Source organism: Poeciliopsis prolifica, unplaced genomic scaffold (assembly GCF_027474105.1).
Source record: "Poeciliopsis prolifica strain line A6 unplaced genomic scaffold, Auburn_PproV2 SCAFFOLD004, whole genome shotgun sequence".
Taxonomy (NCBI): Eukaryota; Metazoa; Chordata; class Actinopteri; order Cyprinodontiformes; family Poeciliidae; genus Poeciliopsis; species Poeciliopsis prolifica.
The window spans coordinates 17,507,591-17,523,411 of record NW_026562379.1 but is presented as its reverse complement, the minus strand read 5'-3'; the positions used below and the strand labels follow the sequence as shown (position 1 = coordinate 17,523,411).

Sequence of the window (15,821 nt, the reverse complement as noted above, 5' to 3'; positions counted from 1 at the left end):
ATTGTTTGGATTTACAAACAGAAATAATTGTAGTAATTCTGACTAACCTAAAACAAGAAACTTTTCGTCTTATTTAGCATCAGAAACACTGAAAAAAAAATCTATATTATCTTTAAATATTTAGTTTCAACTGTAAATATCTTCTTCCAAATCCAGGCTTTTAATCAAGCGTTAGATTACACTTTATTAGAAAACTGTACAGTTTCAATATCAGAAATCAAACAATTTCCAAAGCTTGAAAATGAAATTAAAGCATTTTCAAAGAACAACAAGGCTCCTGACCCAGTTCACCAATCAGAACAGAGAGAATATAACAGCAAGGCCATTATTTTATTCCCACAGGCGAGTTTTCTCTAATGAAAATTGAGTTTCTGGCTTCAATTAATTAGCAGATTGGACTTTAGAGCCGAGAAGTGATCAATCTAATCCAACAGTTGGCGACTGCGGTGCTGCTGGAGCGTCCGCTCACCTCCGCTGGCGTACTCCATGACGAGGTAAAGAGTCTTCTCCGTCTCAATCACCTCGAACAGCTGGACTGCAACACCAAGAGCACGAGGTTAAGACCGCCGTCGCCATGGAAAAGGGATCGGTTTTGAAAGAGAAACCCACCTATGTTGGGATGGTTCAGGGTTTTCATGATGCGCACCTCTCGAAACAGCTGGGAGGAAAGCAAGAAGCCATTAATAAACAACAAGGCCTGAAATAACAAAAAGGTTCCTGTGAAACACTTTTATGATCAAATTGTAAAAAGGAAACATCAGAAAGTCTAAATTAATTTCTCTGCAGGTTTTCTGTCACTTTAATCAACCTGGATGCGTTTATCTGCTGCTTCCTGATCAATGATCAATAAAACAACCCTGACACTGATACATCCCCTCTTGCTCTGCGTTTTCCTCTTCGCTACGCGCTCAAAGGTCAATGACATCATCAGGGGGCGTGTCTTGCCCAACGGCAGTCTGACCGGGAATCGAACTGTAGCTTCCCCCTCGACTATCAGTTTTCACAATTTCGGAGTTTATTTTTGATTGATTTGTAGGAAAGACAGTTTTTAGTGTTTTATGGTGAACAAGAATACGAAGCAGGAAGTGAGTCGAACTTTGGAACCGTTTCAGATTTATTCCAGCTGCCAAACCACAAAAACACGGATTAGTAAATTATTTTCTCTTCCATACATTGTTGCTTCTCTTTATTTAAAGAAGCAACAATCTGAATGAATGGATGAATGAATGAATGGATGGATGGATGAATGAATGGATGATGAATGAATGGATGAATGGATGAATGGATGGATGGATTAAAAGAGGTCAGCTGTTATTTTGGTTGCAACAAAACCCCAGTGAGGGATGAAACCCTCCTCCTCCACACGTTTATTGCGTCTATTCTTCCGCCCGTCTTTCTTCTCGGAGCCTTTAGATTGATTCGGGTCGCCGCTGTAAACACAGACCCACGTCCACAGGGAACGAGTGTAATTGAATTAAGCGCACGGCGCATCAGCTGCTCATGTGAGCTTTCAGAAGAATCATCGACTGGGTTGGCTCTGCTATCACCCCTCTTCCTCTCCACTCGTTTACCTCTGCTGCGTTTTCACTTCTTCTGTCTCACATTCTCCGACCATTAGGTGTGAAATCTAATCTGTGTGTCGCTGCTTAAAGACTTGGAGGAGATCTGGAGGTGAAATAAGGAACTGGGAATCGTTTCCGACGCAGAAATCGGAAGCTTAGCAAGCAGCCAGGAAACTGTTGACTCACTGGTATTGATCCAATCAATGCTCAGTTCATGCTGCTGCGAGAAAGTAATGCGAGGGGAAAAAAGCTGAATGCCCCATTCAGGACGAGGACTATTTACTCTTTTTCCTTCAAATCAGTCCCTGTGTAACCAACCTCTGGCCGTACAGCTGGAAAGTTGGGCTGGAAGAAGCTGGAGTTGGGTTGTGATCGGAAATAACAAATAAAAGCTGCGTCCATGAAGTCTCCTTTTCAACTTCTCCGATGGCAATTCAGGTTTTATTTGAGCTTTTGAGATACTAATCAGCTGTTCCCAGTTGTAAAAATAATCCCTTGTTGCAACTGTTACTCATCACAACAGTCCACAAGTGAAAAAGGGCAAAAATATGCCAGGCATCCAGAAACAAAGGGAATAATGTGGAAGACCTCAACGTAAATTATGACCAAAAGGTTAGAAAGAGATAAAAAAAATAAAAAAAATGTCATTATGAGCTGCACAGGTCTAGAAATCCTAATTTTACTTAACTCTAGAAATAAACTTCACCATTTATAATTATAATGTTCCCTCTATGTTTTGACATAGGAGCGCCGCCGCAACAAAATAAAAGCGCCACACTTTTAGAGTTATATCCAACAAATGCTAAAACAATGCAAGTCACATGAAATATATATATATAGCCCATATTTGTACATTTATATTAACCATAATCACATTTTTAAATTAATAAAAAAATCAGGAAACATTCAAATGTTCTTTATTTTAAAAAACTCGATACTGTGCGCTGTGCTCCTCTCAGGAGTGAAGCAAAACGACGACAGTTTGAAGTAAAGGAAGAGAAAAGGTGCAAGAAATGAAAGGTTCACTATTTCACATATTTAAAGCAACAAAGTAATGGTTATATGGTGGTGGGTTTGTCTAAATTAGTATCAATTTAATCAACGAATGTTATTAAAATGTCCAGAATAAATGAACATGTCCTTTTTGCCATTCATAGCTCTGCAGGAACTGGAGTCCTGAAGGTTAATCTGGTTTTATGCTGCCGCATAATCAAAATCCTGATGCATCTTTTATACCTGAACAAGAGAGAAATACAAAGCAGAGGAGAAAAACCGAAGCCTCCTCCTGCTTTCCTGCTGTCTGTGCGCTACTTTGAAGATGAGCTTGTGGGAAAACCTTCCTCTTGTGCTTTGTCAGCAGTCGTGTGTCTTTATTGTCCAATTATTCCTTTTCAAACTGGAACAGGAACAACAAAGAGTCAAGCAAGAACAATATTGTTATGCCTAGAGACTCACAAAGGAAAGATACGCTGCACAATGGCATTACAAGTGCATAAAAAGACACAGGAGAGGGTGTGTTGCCCTGCGTTTATTAGGCCTAACACTGACAAACAGAGCCCGTTGTCTCTGGTTCTGCTCTATGTCTCGTCTTTCTTGGGTCCCTGCTGCTGTGCCCCAAACCCCCGATCCCCTACACGACCGCCTCCTTTGTTCGCTCGTCTGGAATTTAGCTCCTGGCTGAAGGGGCCTGGGCAAGGGACGAAACACACTTCCACGGCATTAAATAGCGGCCTGAACTCTGCACACACACACACACACACACACACACACACACACACACACACCCACACACACACACACACACACACACACACACACACACTCCACTTGAGTGCACGAATGCAAAGATAAATGTCTGCCTGTAAAACTCTTCTGATCTCACAGGAACACCAGGATTCTCACCAAGGTCTCCCAGATTATTCAGCAACAGACTGAGTGGAAAAGGCTCCACACAAACCCTTTTACAGCAACCAAGATTTAAGATACAAGACAAAAACATGCAGGAACCCAAAAACCAACAGTTGCTCCTTCTAATGCTTCTAATTCCTGACTAAAGCTGAACCGATTAATCGCATTAATCGTGATTAACCAATGATTAAACTAAACAACTATTTCATTAATCAACTAATCATTGACTGGAGTATAAAGGCTGTAGAACATCCAATCAGCATTAAGCGACAAAGGGAATTAATACTAATATTTTTGTTTTACCACACTCAATTGATTATTATTTCTTTTTACATAAAGTCCCAAGTCGGAACCTTTATATCATTGTTTCTGGTACGACCGTAAAGCTGATGCACAAGCGGTCGCCGTTAACAAACCCACTACTTGTGGCCCACTGGGTTAATTTCCGCCTCAAAAAACGCTTTGATTATTGACTATTGTTGAGTCCATGTTATGCTAATAGGAGTTAGCCTAAATTAGCATCTGAATGCTAACCATGCTGCAGCGCCACAGACAGAGAACAAATCAAATTCCAGAATTTTCTTGATTGTTTTAACTATGAATGTAATGTCAACATTAATATGAAACAATGAGAAAAACCCAACATCAATTTGTATCATTACGTTTTTATAGAAATTGGAAGCAGGAAGAAATTCATGAAAATATGAAATTTTCTTAAGAACCTTTAAGCCAAGAATGACGTTAATTTGGTGGAAAAAAATCTGCATTATTGTTTACTCGATGTAACCAATAATAACAGCGAATGTGTCGCTCTGGGACATTTCCCAACACAGCGTTTCAACATCACTGACGATGTGCAGCGTCAGTAGCACAGACGCAGTCCGAGACCGCAGCTCCACAGTCGCTCGGCTCCCAAAGCCGCCTCACATTTTTGTGGAGTGAACTTTGGCGCTCCGAACAACAAAGCTTGCAGCTGTGATTACAGTGAAGCTCCTGTGGCAACAAAATGTCTGGGAAGAAAGCAGGACATAAACCTACTGTACAAACAAAGTTCATAAACAAAATGTGAAACAAAGAAAGGGAAGAGTGGAGCGGTGAAGGAAAGGAGTGGCTGAGTGACAAAATAAAAACAAACCTGATACATCTGGAAAAAACAAAGAAAACAGACACAATTGACATGGATATTGGCCAATTTTAGTCATTTTTTTGTAACGTCTAATAAGTAAAACTAAGCTAATATTAGCAACTAATGATAATTCCCATCTTGCAGCATTCAGCTTCTACGCACCACAAATCTGGAACAAACTTCCAGAAAACTGCAAAACAGACAAAAACCTGAGTTGGTTTAAATCAAGACTAAAAATCCACCTGCTAAGAATTACTTTTGAACCTTAATAAATGGATTAATCAGCAGATTTGGTGACTATTTATGATTCTGATGGTGGCACTCATCACAATTTAATGAAATGTAACATTAATATCAGTTATGGGCCAGAATCGCTGTGGTGAAAATCAGAGAATGAACACCTTTTAATATGATATTGGTACATCGGCCTGCCATGATTAGCTTTGCCTGTCCCAGAATTTACTGCAATAAACAATAATATTGTTTTTTAGGACCATTTTCAACTGACAGTAATAATGCAAAAAACACATTCTCAGATATCAAACATAAAATTCTAACGAACATTTAAAACTTGAAGATATTTCAAATATATAAAATAAATAAACAAAACAACAGAAACAACCAACCGAATAAAGAATAAAGTATCTACAAACAAAATTATTTTTGGTAAAAAGAGAGAAAAGAGGATACGATAAACCAAGAAAAGGGAAATTATTGAGTTCGTTTTAATTTATCATGCAATTAAATTATTTATTGCTTATTGCGACAGGCCTATTACCAGCAATATTTAAATCTGAAATCCAAGATTACTGAAGGAAACTAAACTTCTTTAAATGTTTTCCTATTTACTAAGATCCTATAATCTTTGTGGAAACAGGATTTATTCTGCAGCTCAACGTGTGGCTGAGAAAACTCAGAGTTGGGAAATACACACTTTATTTACTCAATAAGCCTCCACATTAAGTCAATTAGAAGAACATTTCAGTAAACATTTCACAGCTTTTATAGAAAATAGAAATATGGTTTCATGCATCCATTCACAAACGGCAGAAATAAAAACATTTATTGCTCTAAAATAAATGGAACTGAAGCTGATGTGTCTCATAAATAAACACAAACTACTATAGTTTTGCTCCCCTTAATGTATGATATTATCATCACCATGTGCTAGAGCGAGTAAACGTCAACAAGTGGCTGTTTGTGTAAAACGATGACAATTAGGTAGAAACAGGGAACGTCGGTTGAGTCGCAGTCTCTGCTCAACGCTTTATTTACCAGATAAGAGGTGATCAATGGGTTGAGTTAACGTTTAGTCAGCAGAGCTGCTGCAGAACAAAGAGATGCTTATTTAGACTTTGAGAACCGTTCCTAAAACTCAAACAGGAGCAAATGGCAAACATTACGAGTCAGGAAATACACGAGAAATGTCCCGATTAGGACAATTTTCTGGATATTGATTTAGATCTGGCACTCGCTGATGCAGACTCCCAAAAGATGTAGTACACTGAACGTCATGTATGAGCTTGAAAAATAAACACATAACCAGCAACAGATATTTTGCGGTTTAATATTTTACTGGGTTAGTGACTCCAAATGAAAGGAGATCTAAAGAAGAAATCATATTTCCCCTACTCCATGCTGCTAGAGCTCACTTTCTTCTTCTACTACTCTCCTACTTGTATTATTGCAACTCTTAACTTTATGTTTTCTCCTTAAAGCTACACCCAGCCTGGCAATAATCTAAAGGCTACAACTAATTATTGTAGTAATCGATCAGTTATTCTGATGATTAACTGATTAATATTGGACAGGTTTTTTATTTAACTGCGTCAGTTTACTTTAAAAAAATACTAATAATCCATTTGAAATAGCAAATAAACACATAATTCAATTACTTTTTGAAATAAAAACACAGCATCACACCTACAATGCAATAACAGCGTTGGTTTAGTGAACGCTTGATCATTTGATAAAAGATACATCTGCAGCTAAAATAATAATCTAACATCAACATGTGAAAAGTTAAGACCTTAACATCAGACCAGCAGACGACTGACCCAGTGATTATTTTTATGATTAACTGAATAATTGGATAGCAAAGGTGATTAACAAGTTTTTTCAGTTTTATATGATTTAAACCAGGCGGAGCTAAAAACTTTTTTCATCTTAAATGCAAAATGTATGTCTTTTTCATACAGTTTTGTCTTAATTACTGCTCTGAATATTATGTTCTTATGTTCAAACTGCCTTTTTTGATTCTGTATACAATAGTTGACAATTAATTGGTTGTTTAAATAATCATCAACTAATTTAGTAATCGATTAATCACAATGAATCCGATTAATCGTTTCGGCCCTTGTAATAGAATTGGCAACAGCGAAGGGCTAATTTTTCAGAAATTCCGGGCAAGAGAAGTTTAAAAACTAGAAAAGAGAAAACGATAAATCATGGAAAAGGAAATTACTGAGTTTGTTTTAACATATGATGCATTTAACTGATTTATTGTTTATTGTGACAAGCCCAGTTGGAAGTTACCAAGATTTCAAAGCATGAAATTCACAATGCGGGCATTAAACAAGAGTACAAACAGCAACCAGGTCTTCTGCGTGACGCTTTGACATTTTTTTTTCTTTTTTTTAAATAAACCTGTGCAGGAAACTGCAAAAGCTATAAAATAATATCCAAACATGAGAGGGTGCATCTTGATTTTGACTATTTTCAGCCAACAGACTCAGATTCAAACAAGTGCAAACCAAACGGACCAAGTTCAGACAGCGAAGGGCTTAATCTCATTAATCATGAATGCAGCACATGTAGTTAAAAGCTTAGCCTAAATGTCAGTAGACAAGCATGCACAGACTCATTACGTCGAGCCTTTAGCCCCGTTCGTTCCAGCGGACAGAGAGAACAACTGATGGTGGCGTAACGCAGACACACTGAGCCGCTTCGTGGTCTTAAAGTATGAATACACAACACTGGGAACGCAAAACATACAAATCCTTTACAGCACTTCAAAGAAGAGCCTTTAATCAAACACTTGGACAGCTGAAAAGAGACGCTTTCACCACAGCAAACAAACACAGCTGCTTCAATGCCAAACAGATTCACTTTGAAATCCTGCAAAAATGTTTTCTAGTTCTCAACCGGCATCAGAAATCATTTTACAGGAGCCAGAAGTCAGATAATCAAAGTGTTGAAAAGTCAAATGGGAGTTTGGTGTCACATTTAAGGCAGGTTTAGATGAATCTGGATCAGCGGCTAACGAGAGAAATGACCTCAAGTATGGTCTGTTTAAAATTTTTATGTTTTTATTTGGCTGTAAATTCACCTTTACTCTACCGTTTACTACTCTTACTTCCTGTTTTTATAGTTTCGGTAGAGCAGCAAGAAGCAACTATTTTATTATTTGTTTGAACAATTAATTGATTATTTAGACGATTAATCTGATTTTAAAAATTGGCACACTGTAGATTTTACATTTAACTATTTACACCCTTTTAAATACAATATTAGAAATCCATTGAAAGATGCAAATAATAATTTTTTAAAATAAGAAAATAGACACTTTATTGCCTAAAATGCAATAATATAGCATTCCATTGGAGTACACTTCATCATTTGTTGATTAATTGATCATTTTTTTGATTAATCGGTTAATAATTGGAGAGCAAAATGTGCTGAATAGGATTTTTGCAGATTTTGAACCAGGTGGAGCTAAAAGTGCCAATTGAGGAGTTGAAGGTAGAACAGGTTTACAGGCAAAGAAGGTTTTCTGCTCTTTTTTTTTTTATCTCAAATATATGTTTGTACATATTTGGCTTAATTATTGCTTTAGGAGTGTTGTTCTGGAAAATTGCCTTCTTCTGAGTCTACTAAAAAAAAGAAGACCATTAATCATTAATCAATTTAATCAAACACAAATCAATAATTGATTAATCACAATTAATCACTTCAGCTGTTTTTTTTCACCTGAAATTTCCCATTGAGGGACAATAAACTTTATTTCTATTCTTCACTGTAATCCTATCAATTTCTTTTTATATAATAGTCATGTTTATTCTGTTTCAAATAAAACAAACTATTTACTTTTTTAGATCTTTCTTCCAAAGTTGATGTTCAAAACTACAAATCAGACACAAACATTGGAAGTTTGAAAATGTCCGAATCCAACAAGTTTGTTGAGCTTAACACAAAGCTGCGCTGAAGCAGCATTTCCTGTTTAATTCCTGATTGGTAGCAGAAATTAAGCATTTATTTCCACTTATAAGCTAAACTGCAAGCTAATTTGTGATTTGGTGTAATTTCACACCAAATAAATAAATAAAATAAAAATTCCCAGTGAGTGGAGACGGATGAAATCAGGATGACAGAAAGGGGAAACGACTTTATATCTGATTATTGTGCAAGAGAAAATCAACTTGAACCAACACTAACGAGGCATTTTAACAGATTTTAGTGGTTCAGCTGCAGACTCCAGTTAAACGCTTAAACTGCATCATTGTCTCTGCACATTGAATGGACTCGTTTTCCGACAGCGTGGATCTGGCGCAGCGGAGTGGGGAGCTGATGGCACGTTGAGCACATTATTCTGGATTAAATGAGGAATCAAAGCATTGGACACATCGAGCTTCATCCAGCTCAGGGACTTTCTGCCTGGGGATCACTGACTCTGTGGACCAAACAGTGATTTTAAGCTTTTTAATCTACTTAAGTTGAATCATTTACAATTTGATGCTTTGGAAAAGTGGAAGTATTAGATTTCGACTAATTGTACAATTGGTATTTTTTTTGCAGGTATTGCTAACATGATTTGTCGGAAAACTTTGAAAAAACAAAATTTTTGCAACGCTCTGCTTCTAAATATATAATGAACTGACAAAAATGACTGAAAATGATTAAGAATCAGCAAATAATTAACATATTTGAAAATGTAAATTATATTTCCTCGTGTTTGAATGAACTTAACGCTTCCTTAACGCTTCCTGGGCTTTGACCAATGAAAATGCCTGAAAGAATGCGTTGCTGTAGCAACAAGGTGCTCTCATGCATCGTTGAAAATCATGTCTGTGGTTGAAAAAAGACGCGTCAGTCGGCAAGTCCAACAGTTTTAAGGCTAATGTGGGACAATGTTGAAAAACGTCGGTGATCTCCGAGGATTTTTCACGAGCAGCAGCTCAGGGTTTCATGTCACTGACCTTCTGAAGGCTGGTTGGGTTCAGCTGGGTTTTATCGATGATCTTTATGGCAACCTGGAAAACAGTGACAAAAAACAAGGAGAGAAAATACATGACATTCTGAAAATCTGTACTTAATTGTCGTGTTCGTTAAATCTTTTTAATTTAGCATAAAAATGTTGCTTTTCTTAAATTGTGTCAATAATGTAACTTTTTTTTATCACTTTAATCTTTTTAATTTTTTAATCCCAAATGTCAAACAAACACTAAAAGGTTATCAACACAATGTAAAGCCAAATAATTTTTTGTTAGCTTAATTTTTAGCTCCAAACAAAAATATTTAGCTTCAAATTAAATATGCAGCTTCAAACTAGATATTAAATTTGAAGCTAAATATTTAGCTTAAAACTAAACATTTTGTTTGAAAACTAAATATTTGTAGGCTAAATGTTTGGTCAGGAAATGTTTTCTAACAGCTAAATATTTAGCTTGCTAAATAAATATTTATTGTAGGTTAGGGTTAAGGTTATCTGTATATTTGGCCTTCAAACTAAATGTTTAGAGCTAAATACATTTTCTTAGAGACTCAATTTTCATCCGCTATACGTCATATTAATCAAAAGAAACATCTAAATATGTCACTTTGTGTGTAATTTATATATATTCACAGCCAGTTTCACTTTTGTATTTAATTCCTGAAATAAAATAAACTTTTCTGTGATATTCTGGTTTACTGACATGCACCTCCTATAATTTCAACATAATTTATAAATGATTGTAGTTTCCGCAGTTTGGTGGATTTATGATTACATTTTTAAACTCTGATGTAAAATTATGTTCCTGAATTATATGTTAGGAGATTACCTCAAGCAAAACAATAAAAAGAGGACAAAGTTCGAGACCTGCTGTTTTACAGCACATTTATGACGCTAAAAGCTGCAGTCAACAAAAATAACTCCAGAAGCCCTGAATAAGAGGTGGCGGCTCGGTTCAAGACCTCATCAGGCCCTCAGCTGTAAACTCTCACAATATCACTGACTTCTGCTTTATTTGGGTGGAAAACTGCAGCTTTTCACATGACCGAGCCGTGTGGAGCTTCCTGAGCCTCAAGGTATCGGTTCAGCCGATGTAGGTCAGCAGGTTTTATGAGAAGAAAGATGTCTGTTTAAAGGCGACTCGCCTGTTCAGAGAGTGCAAAGCCTCAATTCTGCTGCAGGGTTTTTATCAAACTCGTGGCTAAAATGCTTCCAACCAACTCACAGCTTCCTCCAGAGCAAGAAAGAAAGCTTTCTTTGGAGTTTTGGCTCACCTCTCTGCCCGTCAGTATGTGGCGGGCCAGCTTGACTTTGGCGAAGTTGCCCTTGCCGATGGTCTTCAGCAGTCGGTAGTTCCCGATGTGCGGCAGCTCGTCCGAACAGAGGGCGATGGAGTTTCGGCAGCGGGCGCCGAGCGAGCGGCTCGACCAGCCCGTACCTTTCTCCGAGCGGCTGGCCGACAGGGAGGCATGCTGCGGCAGGAGGGGGAATCAGTCAGTCAATCAAGTTTGTAAAGCAAATTTCAGCAATAATGCAGTTAAAAGTCATCAAAACAGAAAAACAAAGACAGCATATTAATCAATTTCAGCTGGATTTTTAGTCTTGATTTACAGGAACTCAGTGTTTCGACTGTTTTGCAGTTTTCTGAAAGTTTGTTCCAGATACGATGGACGTAACTTTGCCGAGTTTCACGTTAAAGCCGTGCAAGCAGATATTTGTAGAGTCCAAATTTCTGATTGGTTTCGGTTGCAGCCAAAGTTCCCTGGTCATACGTGACCGCATCACTTTACCAGAACCGTCAAAGACCTCGAGACTCTGGTTCTGCAGTCATGTGGCTCCAGAACCAACTGTAACCGGATCACCTTGGTGCATCTCATGTGATCGTTCATAGTTCACATTCTTCACATTCATGACTTGCTGCAAGGTCATCAACATTCAGCCGGATGATGACCATCTACTCAACCAAACAAAAGCTCTGATTCTTGTTGAAACCTGCGACGTCCCCTTCCGATGCAGTTTAAATCACAAAAAGCAACATTAATAATTATTCTTGAAAGGGTTAAAAAACCTGCTTTTCTCTGCAACAAAACAAGAATGAAGAAAATGAGCTGAATGCAGGATGCAGGACAACATGACTAGCAAGGAAGTGAAACGTAAAGGAAGCACCAGTCGGATAATTACTGAAACTATTAAAGTTCATGTGTTGAGTAAACCAGGACATTTTACTCTTCTGTCATTACTGGAGTTTGAACGCTTCACTTTCATAAACAGGAATGTTAAAGTGGCTGTATTTCATTTCAGCCGCTTCCTGGCAGATTAAACACTTCAGTCCACTGACAGATTGTGATTTACAGTTTCCTTCCAAGCAGCGTCACTATTTTTAGATCCTTCACATCTCAATGTTGGAGGTTTTTCTAGACCAAAACCTATGGAGGACAGGTTCTGCCAAAATTGGCAATAAATGTAGAAATAAATATTCTCCATTCCCACTCCATTTTTCTTTTCTACTTTATTCTTTTGAAGATTTAGAAGATAACATAAGGAAAATTTAAAAAACTGCAAAGAGAAAATATTACAGAAAATGAATGCATAATAATAAAAAAATACCTTAAATTAATTTTTTAAAATAAATACGGAATACAAAAAGTATTAAGCTAAATAAATCATGAAATAAAATTTGACAGTGGGTAAAAATAGTGATAGTTTTATATTTAACACTGAAGTATTAAATTATGTCACACTGTGTAATCAAATGAATTGGGAAATATCTTACTATTGTTTGATTTGTTTATACACTTGTCCCCTATTTTGGCAGTATCTATCCTCCATAGATCTAAATAATTGCTTCATTATAATACTTGCAGTTCTGAGCCAAATATTTTTGCGCCTTACCCGGTTGTTAAGATCCACACTGTGTTAAATGTGACAATCTGTTTCTATATTACGATTCTTATTACTCTACAGACTTACCAGCCTTGTTAAACTATATAAACTGAAGTGAATATGTTGGAAATAACTGACTATAGGAAACTTTAAGCAAGCGAAAGTGTTTGTTAGGACAACTATTAGAAATGCAGAGACTGATTGTCTTTGTTCTTTGTCTATATTATCCAGGCACCTTCATTTTCACCCCTTCTTCCCCTTTGCCCCCCTCTCCTTATCTGCCCCGGCTCTTCCCATCCCCCAGACAAATCAATTTTCATCCTTTCCCTCCATTCTCCTTCTTTCTGCCCAGACACGCCCTTTCTTTTGTCTCCAGCTGCCATCTTCATTTTCAGCAAACTCCCATAAATTCGTGGCTCCATCGATTCACTCCTTCTGATTAACATACAATTTCTTCAGTTGGAGGTGTGGTCCGACGGTCTCGGAGGACGGAGAACCGAGTCAGAAAACGAATTAGGGCGCGAGCCTGTGGGATAACGCCCCCAGTAATCATTATAAATGTGATAGGACGCTCGGTTCGGAAGATGGATGGCGCTAAGTGTTTGGGTGGGGGTGCAGGTGGAGGTTGCTGTTCAGATGCAATGTGCACATTCAGCAAAGCTGCTGCTGCTGCTGCTGCTGCTGCTGCACACCTTGACCTTGGAAACTGAGCGATCAGATCACCCTGCCGGCGCTGGCAGGAAGAGCTGAGACAGGAAGCCATCTTGTAATGATTACTATTTTAAAGATATTATATTATTATTGCTGTTTCGTTTATTATTTTACTTTTTTATTTATTTTACAAATATATTTTTAATTAATTAAACTTTCCGTTATGCAAATATCACATTTTGTATGTTTTCCTAATTCTGTTCAGGTTTAAATTTAATCTATAAGCAGCCTAAACATTTTTAAAAAACAAAACAAACAAACAAAAACAAAACACCACCCAGCTGTTTGTTTCTTTTTGGCAATAAGTTTATCTTTTTTAGAAAATTAGTCTTTTCAAAAACCTCCCAAATATTAAGTCTCAATCAACAGGCACAACACCGTTACCTAGCGACCCAAGCTGAGCTCCAGCACGTTTGGTCAGCTGGTTTAACTGCTGTATGCGCCGTTCAATGCCTGCTGGAAGAGGCACTGTTGACTTGTCACTCAGAAATCATTCACTGCAATTTTGCTGGTTGTGCAGGAGGCTCCACTTCTTCTTTTCAAAGCTGTACATTTGCGCATGTCTTTAGGAGCGAGTGTGAACGTTGAGTTGTGGCGCGCGGCCAGCAGAAACTCATTTAAAGGGACAGAGCCCTAAAGCAGCTCATTCTGAAAGGAGTCCAACTGAACAGACAGGAATTTTATTATATACCAATAATTCTGTGCAAAAAATTTAATGAACATGTTTTGTTTTGCCCACAGAGCCGGAGTGTCAAACTCATTTTCATTTTGGGCCATATCAAAAATCTATTAAACTAATAAATAAAACTAATAAAACTGTTAAAATATCATGAAATAACTCTTTCTTTAAGCACTCAGTAAGCGTTTGACACACGTGCCATAGACCTATCCCCACCTGTTCCAGGAGGCAAAACAGTTTGCCTTTAGTAATCAAGTTTCCTGCAAAAACCACCTGAACCATTAGGAGTTTAGTTGAAGTTGTTAGAGGGGAAGCAGTAGGCTTCCCCTCCACGTCAGGGATTAGTGAAATTCCTGTGTGACGGTGGAAAAACATCCACACGTCATTTCGACAACGATAAACGCGAGTTGTTGACAGAAGGCCGGCCCCGCCTCTTTTTCTTCTCTGAACTTTTGAACTCTAAGCTTTATCAGCAGAAAAGAAAAGAAAGATGTTTGGGGATTTGAGTCCGACGTTTCGCTTACGGCATCGGAAAAAATGATTTGTTATTGAAGTGAAAAAGTCTTTCCTCTGCCTACAACCCCCAGAATGCTGTGCAGCTGTGGCTCGGAGTTCAGTGACTATTATATCGCGATATAAACTGTTATTGATTTATTGTCCAGCCTTACTGGAAGAGATTAAATCTATAAATATAAATGGATGATGGAAAACTCAGGAATCAACTCAGGTTTTCCATTGTTGATATGAACTATCAGCATCAACTGACTTTAAGAATGTATTACATCATTTCCTCTTTTGCAGACAGACTCATAAATAACTACACAGGTCACTGCAGCCAAAGAAATGCGAGTCTGATTTTCTACTCGCATCATCTGCAGGAACTGCGACGCTATTTAAGGATCGATCTGAATGTACAGCAGCTACGCAAGTAGTGCGTGGATTGATGTGAAAGTATTGAGCAAAGACAGGATGTGTGATGTCGTCCTCTGCAGTGGTGTGGCGCAATCCTCCGTCCTCAAACTCTTAAAAATACACATAGTGGCAGCTTCCGCTTCCTGTCCAGCAGCTCACAGACTCAAAAGATGTCACTACGAGAATTAATATTAACTACTGATGAAGAAATAGTGGAGTTGTTTGGGTCTCAGCAGAAAATGCCAAAGACTTTATCGTCCACTTTCTAGTGAAGTTGTTGTTTGCAAGATGTTTTTTTTTTTTAAAGTTCTCAACAGAGGTTTCCTGAGCATCTCTGCAGGAATCTGAAAATTTTTCCTACAGGGATCAGGATCTTTTTCAGTGTGACAAGAGCAGAGGGGAAGTTTCAGAAACGTCTCCCTGCGTCAGATCTTGCCCTGGAAACGGAGATGTCACAGCGATGACAGCAGCCGTGTCACATGCTGCATTGCGACGCTCCTTCCTGGTAGGACAACACGAGGAAGAGACGGCTGCAGAAAAACCAGCCGGTGTCTCTGACGGACTGGTCTGACGGCTGATCACCGGTCAAGATTTAATGGAAGGAAAAAAACTGCAGATTCTCTGTACTCAGTTGTAGGAAACATAAAAAGGGAAAAATCAACATACAAATCAGGAGAGAGCAGCTGCATCCAGTACAAATCACTAAAGATGATCATTTCTTTAAAAAGCCAAAGATGACGATCTTGTGAACCACTATGGCGTAACATTAGCCCATAATAAGTCTGCGTTTAAATGAAGCTAGATTAGCCGTTAGCTTCGTTCCAAGCTAAC

At 38.0% G+C, this 15,821-nt stretch overlaps 1 protein-coding gene across 9 annotated transcripts in view; it reads right to left on the bottom strand.

The window, feature by feature from the left end:
• LOC129358720 (MAP/microtubule affinity-regulating kinase 4-like) overlaps positions 1-15,821 on the bottom strand; it is a 49,818-nt gene that overhangs the window by 20,981 nt on the left and 13,016 nt on the right. For all 9 annotated transcript variants that reach the window (XM_055027819.1, XM_055027817.1, XM_055027820.1 and 6 more), the window contains exons 2-5: positions 11,080-11,277; positions 9,792-9,845; positions 610-658; positions 470-535 (exon numbers count right to left, since the gene is read on the bottom strand). In XM_055027819.1, coding sequence (XP_054883794.1) covers positions 470-535; positions 610-658; positions 9,792-9,845; positions 11,080-11,277 — 367 coding nt within the window. The remainder of the gene's footprint in view (positions 1-469; positions 536-609; positions 659-9,791; positions 9,846-11,079; positions 11,278-15,821) is intronic.